Here is a 15,532-nt window from a genome sequence, read left to right as displayed (position 1 = left end):
GTATCGGAGGACGCGTGACTTTCAACCATTGTCTCTCCTGAGCCCGTACGGGAGTTGTAGCGATGAGACAAGATAGTAGCTACTAAAAAATTGGATACCACGAAATTGGGGAGAAAAACGGGGTAAAATTAAAAATTAAAAAATGAATCTGTCAATTTGATACGAGAACAAGAAGGATGATAACCACTGCAAGGTGAAATGACAAGTGTTGATGTTATTATCAGTGACTGTTGCTAGGGGTGCTAGGAGGTTAAACCGCTCACGCATAGAATGGTTAGAGCCTAAACAAGATCACAGTAAATACTGGAAGAGGTAATGATTTGACCTGATGCAAATTGCTCCTCTTTACTGAGGTTTGGTTAGTGTTAACCATTAACCTCTGAGAGTTTCTAAAAGGAAGTTATGGGGGAGGGCCCCACGGCCGCTATGGGACCCCCAACCAAAAGGAAGTATTACTCGTTATGTCAGTTACTGGCAGCCAGTCAATAAGCCTATGTCAGCTAACAGTTTAGTTTGCTAGGTAAATTAGTCTCGCCAGCTAATCTAAACCTTGTTTTAGTCATGAATTAGTGACTGGGGACTCAAGGCATGTTCCCAGTGAGAGTGAATATCAAAATCAATGAGGGTCCCCTAGAGGTCAGGACCCTCATTGATTTTGATATTCACTCTCACTCAGGTGTCATATGAACATGGAATAAGTCATGGCAAAATGTGGATTTAAGATCCATCAGTGAAGCCTTCGTGTGCAGCCTGGTTTGAAGTAGGCTAATGTGTTGAGGGGGAGTGGGCTGTGCGTTCAAATTGTATTTCTCAAAACAAGTCTCACTTTTATGCATACACTGCTTTAATAACTCTAGTTAGTGCTGACAGCTCTTGTTCATTGACAACATTGTACTCTGAGAGCATAAAAAGCATTATGAACCTGTTAAACACATTGGCCCAAGACATAGTTTCATGTAGCCTCATTTTGACCAGTTAATTACCTAACCACCGATGAAGCAACATTATGGACTAAACGTTCAAATCCTGTTGCAGGACTATTTTGCTGCGACAATACAGGTCAAATTAAGATCCTACACCCGTAACTGTCATCTGTATTGGCTCTTTGAACCAAGTGAAAGAACCACCACTCTCAGCCAAGTCAACACAGCGGACGCGATGCCGACCCATTTCCTTCCATGTTGGTGGTGACATACAGCTTTCAATATCCAGACAAGCACAAAAACAATGAGCTACTCAGAAATAACCAAGCATTTTGGTAACCACTGGATGGATTCACAACAAAGAGTGACCCAGACCCACCGATAACAAATACAAGGGCCTAAGCCATAGATTGGCATTGAACATTCCTTTTACCTAAAGTACACAGCGATTTACATGACCATGACTCTTAAAAATAGTTCTGGATTAAGCTAATCCTAGAGACGGAAATGGGACTGAAAAATACCAGCCATATTTCAAGATGTCCAGACCACACTATAATTTGACTCTCCTACAGTCAGAGTCCTAAAGTAGGTATATCTCTGTAAAGGGCAAATGAAAAAAATAGTCTTTGGATACAAAACAATCCATTCATTGATATATCAACTATTCCTATGTGAATGATACTAAAGTATTAAACATTTAGCCGAGGTTATGACAATGTTCTTAAAGCAGCAGTGCCTATAGAGACTAAATCATACGATGGTTCTTGGAAACCAAATCCAATGGATTTATCTGCATGTAACTAGACATTGAGACAAGCATCCACTTTGGCAGAAACCTTACACTTGCCCCTAACTAACCCACTGTGGATCCTAACTCAGCCTAACTCACTGACACGGATGGCGTTGTAACAGCCCTCTGCAGCCCTTGTACCTGTAGCACCCCAACTGGCATAATCTTAACTGCATGACATATAATACCCAGCGTATTATAACCTGGTCTCTGGCAAAATTATGTTTTTACATTTTTAATTGTTTTGAATTTTACCCCCCTTTTTCTCCCCAATTTCGTGGTATCCAATTGTTAGTAGTTACTATCTTGTCTCATCGCTACAACTTCCGTACGGGCTCGGGAGAGACGAAGATCGAAAGCCATGCATCCTACGAAACACAACCCAACAAAGCCGCACTGCTTCTTAACACAGCGCGCATCCAACCCGGAAGCCAGCCGCACCAATGTGTCGGAGGAAACACCGTGCACCTAGCGACCTGGTTAGCATGCACTGCGCCCGGCCCGCCACAGGAGTTGCTAGTGCACGATGAGACAATGATATCCCTACCGGCCAAACCCTCCCTAACCCAGACGACGCTAGGCCAATTGTACATCGCACCATGGACCCCCCGGTCTCAGCTGGCTGTGACAGAGCCTGGGCTCGAACCCAGTCTCTGGTGGCACAGCATTGGCCTTAGACCACTGTGCCACCTGGGAGGCCCACAAAATTATGTTTGAGAGGAAAACTTTTTATACCTCTTGAAACACAAAACAAATTAACTTTCGAGCCTCCAAAACCATGAATAAAAACCCAAGCAACCATCCACTGAACCAGGAGATTATTTAATAAGGAAATGTCTGAGAAAATAGAACCTAGGCCGTAACTCTGCACACCCTCATCGGAAGGCTTTAGGGCATGTTTCAAAAGTGTGCCTGGGTAGTAGTGTGAAATTGACACCATCAACTGCTGTGATTAGGCAAAATTAAATTGTGTGGAGCAGAAAAAGAGTGGGATAGCTGATTCTGGCTTCTCTCTAAACCAATGATAATCCCAAAGGTTAAAAAGAAAGTTCACTAATCCGTCCTTTCTCTGTGTATGCCATGCCTGCAGATTTGAGGTAGAAGTTCAAGCACAGGAGTGTGGGACTGAATGTTTGTGCATCAGTTTTAAAAGAGAGAGGAAATTGGTATTGTAGTCTCATTGTTCCGATGAGAAAGTCAAACAAGTAAAATTATTATCAAGAATCTAATCAAAAACTGGCTTCATTTGTTGTCCCTCTGAGGTCTTTGGTCTTTCATCATCATAAATATATTAGCATTCAAGGCAATCAAATATTTTTAAGCGCATGCCACCAAGTTTGTTTAACATAGCAGAGTCAATATTAATTGAGCGCAAGCACAGGTTTACACACAAAGCAGCCGCTCCCTTGTGATGGTTAATGATTGACCCTATGGGCTCTGGTGGGCCAGTTTAGTAGAGATAAAGAGGGCCTCTGCCAAAGGGAGATCTGTGGTCCAGGGTAGGACAAAGACACCAATACTGATGGAAAGCATCACTGTGAAATACAGTCATTAACACAGGGACCAGTCTCTCTAGGCCTGAGCTCTTAAGCTTACCAAAACCACAGGGTTTGTAAATTGGGCCGACCAGTTAACTTAACAGGGAAGTAAGTGTTCAGGAGTAAAGGTTTCATTGTGTGGCTGGCCATTTCAAATATCTTGCCTTGTAATCTACCAATTCCATTTTACTTCTAATGGTAGTTACACCTTCTCCTAACATGCCTGTCACATTGCAAAATGGTCACAATTCTACAACTTGACAAGGCACTCTAGTGATGGGGGTAAAGAAAATTGAAAAACATTTTTTTTTGCTAAGTAGCATTTGCTAGCACAAGTGGCTGTACCTGCGCCAAACCTCCAGTATTTTTCATCCTATATCCTCAATCTTCTTTAGAAAAATATTGAGCCAACATATTTTCAGCTTTTATTATCATGACTGATCAAAACAAAATGTTATCATGCTCTCTTCTCTCTGCAGCAGACATATAGTGAGCAATATGTTTGGAATATCAAAACACAACACATATGTATTGAGATGATCAAGATTCTATCGTATCAGAACTAAGTATTGTGATATCATATTGTAAGGTCTGTGGCAATTGCCAGCCCTAAGACAAGCAAAGTATACCCTTATCCTATAGTTTCAAATATTCTTACGTCTATGGTACTGTACCTGGATCACATTACAAAACCCAACTGAGATGTACTAAATGCAACCTAAGCCCTCACTGCCCCTACATCTACATATAGACTATGTGAATTCTGACTAAAAACAGATGTAATAGGAGAGATGTGCTAGAAATAGAAGTGTTTCACCTCTAGGGCATTCTACCATGTTTTCAGACAGCAGAGACATGGCCATATGCTTGGCTCCATCTCCACAGCCATGTTTGCAGTGTAGTGTGATTCACGTGCCTCATTAGAGAGCTCCCAGAGGCCCCGGAACTCTCTCTGAGCCAGAGGGGGACACCACAATATGATCCATAAATGACAGCAAAAAAAAGTACAGTATGATGACACAACCTCACGCAGCCATGAGGGAAACAGCTGTCTGCTCCAAATTCCATGTACGCTGTGAATGTTTCATGTTTTGGATTCAACTTCAGCTGCAGGCAAACTTTGCATTCACACATTGCATGTTTCAATCCACATATATTTCTATCCTTTAACATGAAAAGAACACTCTAAAATACACAAGGATGAAAATCCTTACCCAAATCAAATCTAATTTTATTGGTCACATACACATGGTTGGCAGTGTGTGTTAATGCGAGTGTAGCGAAATGCTTGTTGCTTATCCATCATAAAAGTCCGTGTACAGTTTTATACCTGCCACATAACATTGTAATAGATGTAACCTACCTACAAGTATTTAGGTGTTTGACAATTGATTTAATAAACTACCACTTATAGCCTAAAAATCAGGTTAAGAGAGTCAACAGAACGGTGGACGTTCATTGCACTCTGTCCTGTCTATGTAATGCTTATCACCATGCCTCGGCTGACAGCAGCATCTGCTTTATGATCCCAGTGTCTCCCCGATATTAATTTAACTGCAAAAAATATATATATTTCTGCCAAGACGTGCTTTTAAAAGGATAGTCGTTGGCTCAATGACTGGAAGTCTCTGGGAAGGTATCGGCAGGTAGCCTAGTGGTTAAGAACAAGAGTGACCGGGAGATGGGCCAGTAACCGAAAGGTTGCTGGATCAAATCCCCAAGCTGACAAGGTAAAAATCTGTTGTTCTGCCCCTGAACAAGGCAGTTAACCCACTGTTCCCTGGTAGGCCGTCATTCTAAATAAGAATTTGTTCTTAACTGACTTGCCTAGTTATATACATTTTTTTTGAGGATGCTCTCTCTTCCTCAAATTCTCTACTTTCCCTTCTTATTACAAAAGTGGATAAACGTCCTCTAAGCCCGCACAACATCTTTTGGATTACGATTATGTAAAGGGCCTGCCAGCGTAGAGAATCATACATGCCCGGTCACTCATTCCACCCTTAAAAAAGTAGTGACAGAAAAAATAGATAGCCATGTGAGCCTACTGTAATGATATCCATCTTTAGCTCCTCAAGAAGCAGACTTTCAGTGAAGAAACTAGGCCTAGCCAAATCATTTGCATATTCTGACATGGGGCAGTCCAATACTGCCTCAAATCAGGCCAACTCATGTTGACCCATTTATGAGCAACTCCCTGACATTAGTCAAGAGGATGATGAAGTCATTTTTTCACTCCACTGGCTTTAAACCACACAAATTAAGGGTGGCTCTTTGACCCCCTCTGGGATTCAGTCTGCCACCTCTCCAACACTGCTGGGCCTATGATATTTAGGCTACTCTCAGCAAATCTGAGCCACAGATACAATCTGATCGTTTGTACAGAGATTACTCTGGGCATGCAGCCTCTGTGTGGTCACTGCCAGCAGCCAGCCAGGTAGAGGATTAACAGCAATGCACAGCACGGTCAGACACACCCACTTCTCTACTTCAGCACCTAACAGAAAGTCAATACAGCTCTTTATACTTCAGGTTACCCAGATTATTGCGAATTCAGTTGAAAACCACAGTCAAAGTCTTATGGATACCTTCAGCAAACCACAAACATACCAAAGACATCAGAAAATCATACACACTGTTTTTCCCCTTTCTCAGTTGAGGGAACATACAGCTTAAGTTATACAGTATCTGTCTTTGAAAGTAGGCAATGAAGACTGAAGAGTCCTCTAAAATGCTAAGGAACTCAAGACTCAGGTGCAACACTACACCCGCAGAGTCCCTACTTGCCTAACAGTGCGATTGAAGTTGAATATTCACACGGACCCTCGGGACTTACTGCATGAAAATGCTGGTAAATGTATAGTAATTAGGGGTTTGATAAAAGATACCAGGATAAAAGTTGAATTTCTCTCAGACTAAATTGCACAGAGATTACTGGGGTCCTGTACTAGGAACCAAAGACGTGTGTATATTTACAAACAGAATATACAGTGCCTTGCGAAAGTATTCGGCCCCCTTGAACTTTGCGACCTTTTGCCACATTTCAGGCTTCAAACATAAAGATATAAAACTGTATTTTTTTGTGACCACTTCATGATTGTGTCCCACTTGTTGTTGATTCTTCACAAAAAAATACAGTTTTATATCTTTATGTTTGAAGCCTGAAATGTGGCAAAAGGTCACAAAGTTCAAGGGGGCCGAATACTTTCGCAAGGCACTGTATATCTCTCCAGTATACTCAGGAAATTAAAAACATGTTTTCTGGAATGGGTTACAAAAAAAGTTCTGATTTTAATAAAGACTGCATTTTCCACTTTGTAGGGGATTTGAGGGAGTAAAAAAAAGAGTCATAGGTTAGCCTAAGTCCATGGGCTGTTTGTTTCACAATGAACTTTTACTGTGACATTGGTCATTAATACCATTGTTCGTCAAAGGGCTTATAGATATGTTGTTGAAGTGCTGTATTGAGACATATTGCCAAAATATATGAAAACTGTTCAGACAACCAGCGCACTCCCCCTTGGTTGTTGTTCAGTGGGACTAGGCCATGGTGAATATAATCTATTTAGACCTACAACTACACCATAAAAATAGGGCCTAGGCCTATATTGTACTCTAGTATCTGCCTCTTTTTTTAAATCACCATCTGAGTGATGAGTGTGTTTGTTTAAACATTAAATATTGCAATTACTGCTGGCATAGTGTTGGTAAACACTTCCACTGAATGCATGGCAGTGTTGGTAAACACTTCCACTGAATGCATGGCAGTGTTGGTAAACACTTCCACTGAATGCATGGCAGTGTTGGTAAATACTTCCACTGAATGCATGGCAGTGTTGGTAAACACTTCCACTGAATGCATGGCAGTGTTGGTAAACACTTCCACTGAATGCATGAATATGCTTTCAACATAGGGTATCAGGAATTAACTATTTTTGTGTTGTGACATCAATGAGGCAGCCTTTATCCTCTCACACTCATGACAGCACCTAAAATATGTGTAGGGTATGGGACCATAAAAACAAATAGTTTAATTACCATAATTACATGGAAAATAAAAATGAAATAGTTAGTGTAATCATTTACCAGCTGAATAAATAGCCTAGATGACTTGTGACGAACAAGAGTAACATGTTGACATTGCATCAAGGTAAGCAGATTTTGGTCCATTATCAGATACCAGTCTGTATATCATATAAAGGTACATTGAATGGTATCAAAATCTTAAAATGTCTTACATTCATAAGACTAGCCTATAATTAAGATGCAACTTTCTGTTTTCTTATATAATCTACACATGGCTCTCATACAAAACGGATCACTTGATGGTGCTTTCAAGACAACTGGGAACTTGGAAAAAACGAGGTCAAATCATGACGTCAGTGATCTTCAGGTCGGAAAAGTCGGCGCGCTAGGAAGATGCGTTTCCGATTTCCAACTTGGAATTCCATATTGGATAACCGTTCAAACCGATTTTTCCCAGCCGGAGCTCTTTTTTTCCCCGAGTTCCCAGTTTACTTAAATGCATTGTAAGTCGGATAGTTCCGATTTCCCAGTTGTTCTGAACGCGGCAGCAGCTATATAGCCACGGTTTAGATGCAATGCCAAAGCGACACGGTGCGCTGGCGTTCACGCCGACCCGTGCAGTAAAAAAACAGGGCAGCGCTCTCAACACACATGTACGAGAATAACAACAGCGTATATCCACGAACAGAACCAAAACAACACAAACAAGAAAATAGGACAGTCTCTGCTTAACATAAAATAGATGTATTACCTTTGGAATATAGGGATTTGGGGGAATTCAAGTCGAGATCCGCGCTGAGTAGGGATATAAAATCAGAGGGCATCGTAATGCATCTGAAGAAGAGGGGAAATCGGACCCCCTCAGATATGACCGTCGTTGAGCTAGCAAACTAGAAATAAATATTTCTCTGACACCGAATTAATGGGAAATAAATATACTGATACCAAACAAAACGCTATTTGACATATAGGCTATGTATATCTTGAACCAGTCGTTATTAGCCTGTGTAACACGCTTCTTTCTGCCTCCTTTACATTAGTATTTGTCAAATATGTTCAGTTCGTCTATTTTCTGTACAGCCCCGCCCACCCATGACGCAAACCCGTCAGCCCTGATAAAACAGTAGCCACTGGACAATAATCTGTCACATGATTGTAGGCCTACAACTAGTGTGAAATTTGCATAATTGAACGTGTAAAAGCACTAAACCTACACAAATAAGGGAAAAGTAAATCGAATAATTTTCATTCTTGCATTTGGTAATCTCACCCTAATTGTAATGTAGTTCTAGGATAATGCACAAGCAAATGGTCATGATGAGATTGGTCACAGCTTTTCTTTCTTTCGGGCCTAGTGGCTATAAGTCATGCAGGTGCATCCACTCATCACATTGGCCACTTCTGACGTGTTATGTCATATATGATATTAAATTAGTTAACAAAGACTGTGACACTGCAACTCCTATAACTTTCACAAGTTTAAATAGATATACAGACTTTAAAAAAAATATATATATATATATATATATATATAAAACACAATGAGCTTCTTGAGTGGAATGAATAATGATATGCTTATAAATCCTAACAATGGCCAAGAGCAAAGTTAACACAGCAGCAAGGTAATTGCAGAAACCAATTTGTTGATTGGGGCATGACTATAACAATGGGTGTACTGCACCATACTGTAGATCTTGTGAGGTATGTGAGAATTTTTCGTTATTCATGTCATATGTACCCTTTAGAAAGTTTGCAGGTTTGCAGATAGGCATTAAAGTACTCTATCCTGACTTCTGCCAGATCAAATCCCAACATCATTGGACATCAAATGAAATTGTATTGGTTGCATGCGCCAAGTACAATAGGTGCAGATTTTACAGTTAAATGCTTACTTACGGGCACATTCCGAACAATGCACCACTGCACTCACCACGTGCCTCCTAAAATAGCCATTCACATGCCATGGTCTAAATGTGTATTTGATCATCACTTTCTCAGTGCATTGAGTTAATGTTTCATCAGTTGTTTCAAATTCACAAGTTCATTCATTACTCTTTCTATAAAAAGAAAGGAACATTGAAAAATAAACTTCAAACAACCTGTGGCCTTAGTGTTTATGACCCTGTCCTTGGGATTTAATGCCTTTAGTTACCCCCTGATTTTGATGATCATCAGGCCTCTCTGACCACCCTTCCAAATACTTTCTGTTCAGTGGTAATGTCTTAATTTGCCTCCTATGGTGGACACAAGAAACAGTTAATCATCATTTTTTTTTACCGGTAGGCTACATTTGAAGTAAAATAGACAGTAGGCCTGCAATAAAATAGCTCCCTGCCCAGCTTGTAGCAACCCAACAACCTAAGGATTTATAACGAGGGTTATAAGTAGTTTATAAACTGCTCATTATTACTGTATAAAGGCACTACCCTAACTCCAAAATCACAAGAAGCCTCATCAACCTTTGTAGAAAATACCACACAACCAAAATTCGAAATATTATGTACCGTTAGATAACACACCCAGGGTGAAGCATGTCATGCACACATCATGTGGCAACTACTTCTAACCTTGGATGAGCATGAGGGTAATGAAGTTACCAAAGGCGGATTATTATTTACTCTAAAGAAACGCGAGAAGAGAGTTCAGTATAAAGTGAAGCACCAACTCTAAGAGCTACAGCTATAAACGATGGGAAATAAATTAGGATACAATTTATTGATTGATTTGCCCACCAAGATCTGTCTGTATTGCCATCATGAGCAACATTGAAAATAGGTAAAATGTCTAAATTCAAAAGCACTTTCATGCTAGAATCAAACTATGACAGGAGGGGACGTGGGTAAGAGTTATTATTTATGCGTTTACAGCCCTCTAGTGTTAAAAGCAGGGACAGCCCAACCCATGGAGGAATCCATACTAAAAAAAAGTGAACATTACATTTTTACCTTTATTTTACAAGGCAAGTCGGTTAAGAACAAATTCTTATTTTCAATGACGGCCTAGGAACAGTGGGTTAACTGCCTGTTCAGGGGCAGAACGACAGACTTGTACACTGTCAGCTCGGGGATTCGAACTTGCAACCTTTCGCTTACTAGTCCAAAGCTCTAACCACTAGGCTACCCTGGTGAATCTGTACAACGTATATTCTCAACGCATTTGGGTAAAAAAAAATAGCATGTCAAATTGAGATATTTCGCCCGCCTAAAAATGTTTTTGATAGAGTATTCAAATGAATGCAAAATGCACGTTACAACCCAATGGAGCATTTTTTGCGCAGTTTTGACAAATCGATCCCCTTCGGCTCTTTGGCCACTTGACCCTACGCGAAGGATTGTGGGATTGTGGAGCACTGACGGTGGTTGTGGTTCTCTATTGAATTTAATTCTCACATAAACATGCCGGAGTTGGCTGTTGAAAAAGTGATTGTCCATCCCTTGTGGTGCTCCTGAGTGTGGTGGATCATTTTAACAGGTAAATGATTCGAATGAGCTCGACAGTTGTTGATGATTGTTAAAAAAATGTGGACTTATTGTTGTTTCCCAAATAACAGTAAAGTTTAGCCAGCTAACTAACTAACGTTAGCGACTAGCTAGCGACAGTAAATTAACCTAGAGCAACCAAGCTAACGTTAGCTAACTAGCTGATTCACCCCAGAAGGCTATGGTTCACCTAATGCTATCCAGTATAGCTAGAAGCTAGCTAAATACACAAGTTGTCATATTACACATGGCAGGTTTCCTCTACGGTTAGTGCATCGTTTTATGCACTTTACTAGCTATTGTAGCTAGCTAACGTTAACCAGCTTATAACGCGTTAGCTCCATCCGCGCTCTCTTGTCAGGGATAATGCTGTCACATGTCTGTAGCAAAGACAGTTCAGAAACTCTGTGTCTGTAGCGAACAGCCTACTCTCATGCTGTATTTGATCAGAATCGGTAAAGTTGGAAGTCAGAAGAGGGTTGTGGGTGTACTGCTCGGCTCATGGCATAAGAAGGTTCTTGATGTGTCCAACAGCTTTGCAGGTGTTTCCTAACGTTACCTATTTTTACAACCACGGTCCATTCTTTGATTACACTCTGGTTTCTTGTTGATCTGGCTGACCCCCCCCCCCCCCCTCTTCCAGTGCCATTTGACGAGGATGACAAGGATGATTCTGTGTGGTTCCTGGACCATGACTATTTGGAGAACATGTACAACATGTTCAAGAAAGTCAATGGTAAGATGAGTTCTTTGTGAATTCGTATGCATTTTAACAACACTATGATTTACTTGTTAATGTGATTTGGAGATTAAACATGTATTCCCATTGTGTTTCAGCAAGAGAAAGAATAGTTGGTTGGTATCACACAGGACCCAAACTACACAAGAATGACATTGCCATCAATGAACTCGTGAAGCAATATTGTACCAATTCTGTAAGTATAAGTACAACATAATCATTTATGTAATTTTCTTACTTAGTAATTACTTTTTACTACTGATGTCACTGATATGAGTAAACATACTATGGTACAAAGATTTTAATTGTATTTTTTGGGGTCGTTTATAGGTTTTAGTCATCATTGACGTGAAACCGAAAGATCTGGGTCTACCAACGGAGGCCTACATATCTGTGGAGGAAGTGCATGATGTATGTTTTTATCAGTGGAATTATTGAATGAATGTAATAGTGGAACTACAATTCTCTACTATTACCTCTGCAACAAAGGTTTATGCTGCATGTCAGTCTTGCATCAACCACTTAGTGTACTCAAAAAATTGTAGGATTAGAAAGAATGTCACTGTACAAATCTAAGTTAAGGGTTGTGGAGCAACAGATGCCTTTTGAGCTTTAATGTTGAGGAAAACCTGCACATTTGCTTGAGACGGTCTAATGGTTGTAACATTCCTTTTGTTTTTAGGATGGCACTCCCACATCCAAGACCTTTGAACATGTCACCAGTGAGATTGGTGCTGAAGAAGCAGAGGAAGTGGGCGTGGAGCATTTACTCCGGTAAGACTGGGCCCATGCATGTGGTCAATGTGTTTGTTCTTGTCATTGGTCTTGAAGTTCAATATGTAAATTACTGTTCGTGTATTATTGCTCATATTTTTTCATACCAGACCTGGGTTCAAATACATGTATATTTGATTATCTGGTATTTAAAATACTTTTATTCTCGGAGTATTTTCAAATACACAGCCCAAAACAAGTACTTTTATTTGAGTATTTGAATGTTTATTTGTCAAAATAAAATACAACATTTTAAAAGTCATTTTGAAACCATTTTCAAATACTATTTTCAAATATCTGGGTTAAGTGCATGGGTGTGTATTTGAGTGTTTTCAATGCAAGTATATTTCTAAATATGCTGGACAAAAATATAAATGCAACATACAACAATTTCAAAGACTTTACTGAGTTAAAGTTCATATAAGGAAATCAGTCAATTTAAATACATTTATGGATTTCACATGACTAGGAATGCAGATATGCATCTGTTAGCCTGTTAGCCACAGATACCTTTAAAAAATGAAATAAAAAATAGGGGCATGGATCAGAACGCCAGTCAGTATCTGGTGTGACCACCATTTGCCTCATGCAGAGCGACACATCTCCTTTGCATAGTGTTTATCAGGCTGTTGATTGTGGCCTGTAGAATGTTTTCCCATTCCTCCAGGGAATTTGCTGGTTATTGGCGGGAACTGGAACATGCTGTTGTACATGTTGATCCAGAGCATCGCAAACGGGCTCAATGGGTGACATGTCTGGTGAGTATGCAGGCCATGGAAGAACTGGGACATTTTCTGCTTCCCGGATTATGTACAGATCCTTGAGACATGTGGCCGTGCATTATCATGCTGAAACATGATGGCGGTGGATTAATGGCACGACAGTGGGCCTAAGGATCTCGACACGGTATCTCTTTGCATTGAAATTGCCATCGATAAAATGCAATTGTGTTCATTGTCTGTAGCTTATGCCTGCCCATACCATAACCCCACCACCACCGTAGGGCACTCTGTTCACAATGTTGACATCAGCTCATGAAACATGGGAGCAACACTTTACATGTTGCGGTTATATTTTTTTTCAGTGTACACTAAAATATTCAACTACTTTCCAAGTAAAATGTTTCTGAATACATATAGTACCAGTCACCTAATTTGTGGAATATATTTTCTTAATGTGTTTTGAGGCTATCAGTTGTGTTGTGAAAAGGTAGGGGTGGTATACAGAAGATAGCCCTATTTGGTAAAAGACCAAGTCCATATCATGTCAAGAACAGCTCAAATAAGCAAAGAGAAACAACCGCATTATTACTTTAAGACATGTAGGTCAGTCAATGCAAACAATTTCAAGAATGTTTCTTCAAGTTCAGTCAAAAAAAACATTGAGCGCAATGATGAAATGGGCTCTCATGAGGACCACCACAGGAAAGTAAGACCCAGAGTTAATTGTACTGCAGAGGATAAGTTCATTAGAGTTACCAGCCTTTGTAGCCCAAATAAATGCTTCACAGAGTTCAAGTAACAGACACATCTCAACATCAACTGTTAAGAGGAGACTGCGTGAATTAGGCCTTCCTGTTTGAATTTCTGTGAAGAAACCACTAATAAAAGACACCAATAAGATGAGACTTGCTTGGGCCAAGAAACACAAGCAATGGACATTTAGACTGGTGGAAATATGTCCTTTGGTCTGATGAGTCGAAATGTAAGATTTTTGGTTCCAACCTCCGTGTCTTTGTGAGATGCAGAGTAGGTGAACGGATGATCTCCGCACGTGTGGTTCTCAAGTGAAGCATGGAGGAGGTGTGATAGTGTGGGGGTGCTTTGCTGGTGACACGGTCAGTGATTTATTTAGAATTCAAGGCACACTTAACCAGCATGGCTTCCACAGCATTCTGCAGCAATACGCCATCCCATCTTGTTTGCGCTTAGTGGGACTATCATTTGTTTTTCAATAGGACAATGACCCCAAACACACCTCCAGGCTGTGTAAGGGCTATTTGAGCAAGAAGGAGAGTAATGGAGTACTGCATCAGATGACCTGGCCTCCACAATCACCCGACTTGAGTTGGACCACAGAGTTAAGGAAAAACAGCCGACAAGTGCTCAGCATATGTGGGAACTCCTTCAAGACTATTGGAAAAGCATTCCAGGTGAAGCTAGTTGAGAGTATACGATGAGTGTGCAACATTGTCATCAAGGCTACTTTGAAGAATCTTAAATATATATTTCTAAACAAATCAAAATATAAGTTACTACTTGATTTCATGTGTGATTGTATTGTTTTGATGTCTTCACTATTATTCTACAATGTAGAAAATAGTACAAATAAAGAAAAACCCTTGAATGAGTAGGTGTGTCCAAACTTTTGCCTTGACTGTACTTTAAATGTATGTGAAAGTAACTGAAAAATTTGAACTAGTATTTGAACCCAAGTCTGATTCATACCATAAATGTAAGGCCAGTTTTGCCACCAAAAAGGGAAACAGGGTAACTTAAAACATGCAAGTTTCTAAAATAAAATGATTTGTATCTCCATCCAGAGACATCAAGGACACAACAGTTGGCACCCTGTCTCAACGCATCACCAACCAGGTGCAAGGCCTAAAGGGCCTCAACTGCAAGTTAGTGGATATCAAAGGGTATTTGGACAAAGTTGCCGCAGGTAAGCTGCCCATCAACCACCAGATCATCTACCAGCTGCAGGATGTCTTTAACCTGCTGCCTGACGTCAACCTTCAAGAGTTCATCAAGGCATTTTACCTCAAGACCAATGACCAGATGCTGGTGGTTTACCTGGCTTCACTCATCCGCTCCGTGGTTGCTCTTCACAACCTCATCAACAACAAGATCGCCAACCGAGATGCAGAGAAGAAGGAAGGCCAGGAAAAAGATGACAGCAAGAAAGAGAAGAAAGAGGACAAGGAAAAAGAGAAGGGAGACACTAAGAAAGATAAGAAGGATAAGAAATGAAGCAATGCTCATTTCGGACTACGGCTTTTTTTTCTTAGTGTCTGACAGGTGGCGAGAACAATCTTTTTTTAATGGATTCAAAGAGGAAGAGAATTGGCTATTTGGTTATCTACTCCACATAAGTCTTATTGTTTTTTATTCTTATGCAGCTCATTTGGTTAATGTTTCAACCATTTTTATTAATTTCACAACAAACATATTACTAATACAACAACATTGGAATTATCTTTATCCTTCTCTCATTGTTGTCTCCTAACATGTTACCATAGTAACCATACATATGTGTAT

At 40.2% G+C, this 15,532-nt stretch overlaps 1 protein-coding gene and 1 pseudogene across 3 annotated transcripts in view; one reads left to right on the top strand and one right to left on the bottom strand.

Annotated features, from left to right (window-relative positions):
- LOC135548777 (nuclear factor of activated T-cells 5-like) overlaps positions 1-8,359 on the bottom strand; it is a 55,181-nt gene extending 46,822 nt beyond the window's left edge. For 2 of the 3 annotated variants that reach the window (XM_064978692.1, XM_064978702.1), the window contains exon 1: positions 8,032-8,120. Coding sequence is in view for 1 of the 3 variants with exons in the window: in XM_064978684.1 (XP_064834756.1) it covers positions 8,032-8,104 (73 nt within the window). In the remaining 2 variants the exon portion in view is untranslated. Of the gene's footprint in view, positions 1-8,031 lie in introns of all 3 variants that reach the window. The other variant, XM_064978684.1, reaches the window with a different exon arrangement.
- A 2,236-nt stretch (positions 8,360-10,595) lies between these two features.
- On the top strand, positions 10,596-15,481 carry LOC135548768 (26S proteasome non-ATPase regulatory subunit 7-like; annotated as a pseudogene).
- The last annotated feature ends 51 nt before the right edge of the window (positions 15,482-15,532 follow it).

The sequence above is a fragment of the Oncorhynchus masou genome, chromosome 1, assembly GCF_036934945.1.
Source record: "Oncorhynchus masou masou isolate Uvic2021 chromosome 1, UVic_Omas_1.1, whole genome shotgun sequence".
NCBI classification, from domain to species: Eukaryota; Metazoa; Chordata; class Actinopteri; order Salmoniformes; family Salmonidae; genus Oncorhynchus; species Oncorhynchus masou.
Note: the sequence above shows the minus strand (reverse complement) of the source record. Positions and strands in the feature narration are given on the sequence as shown.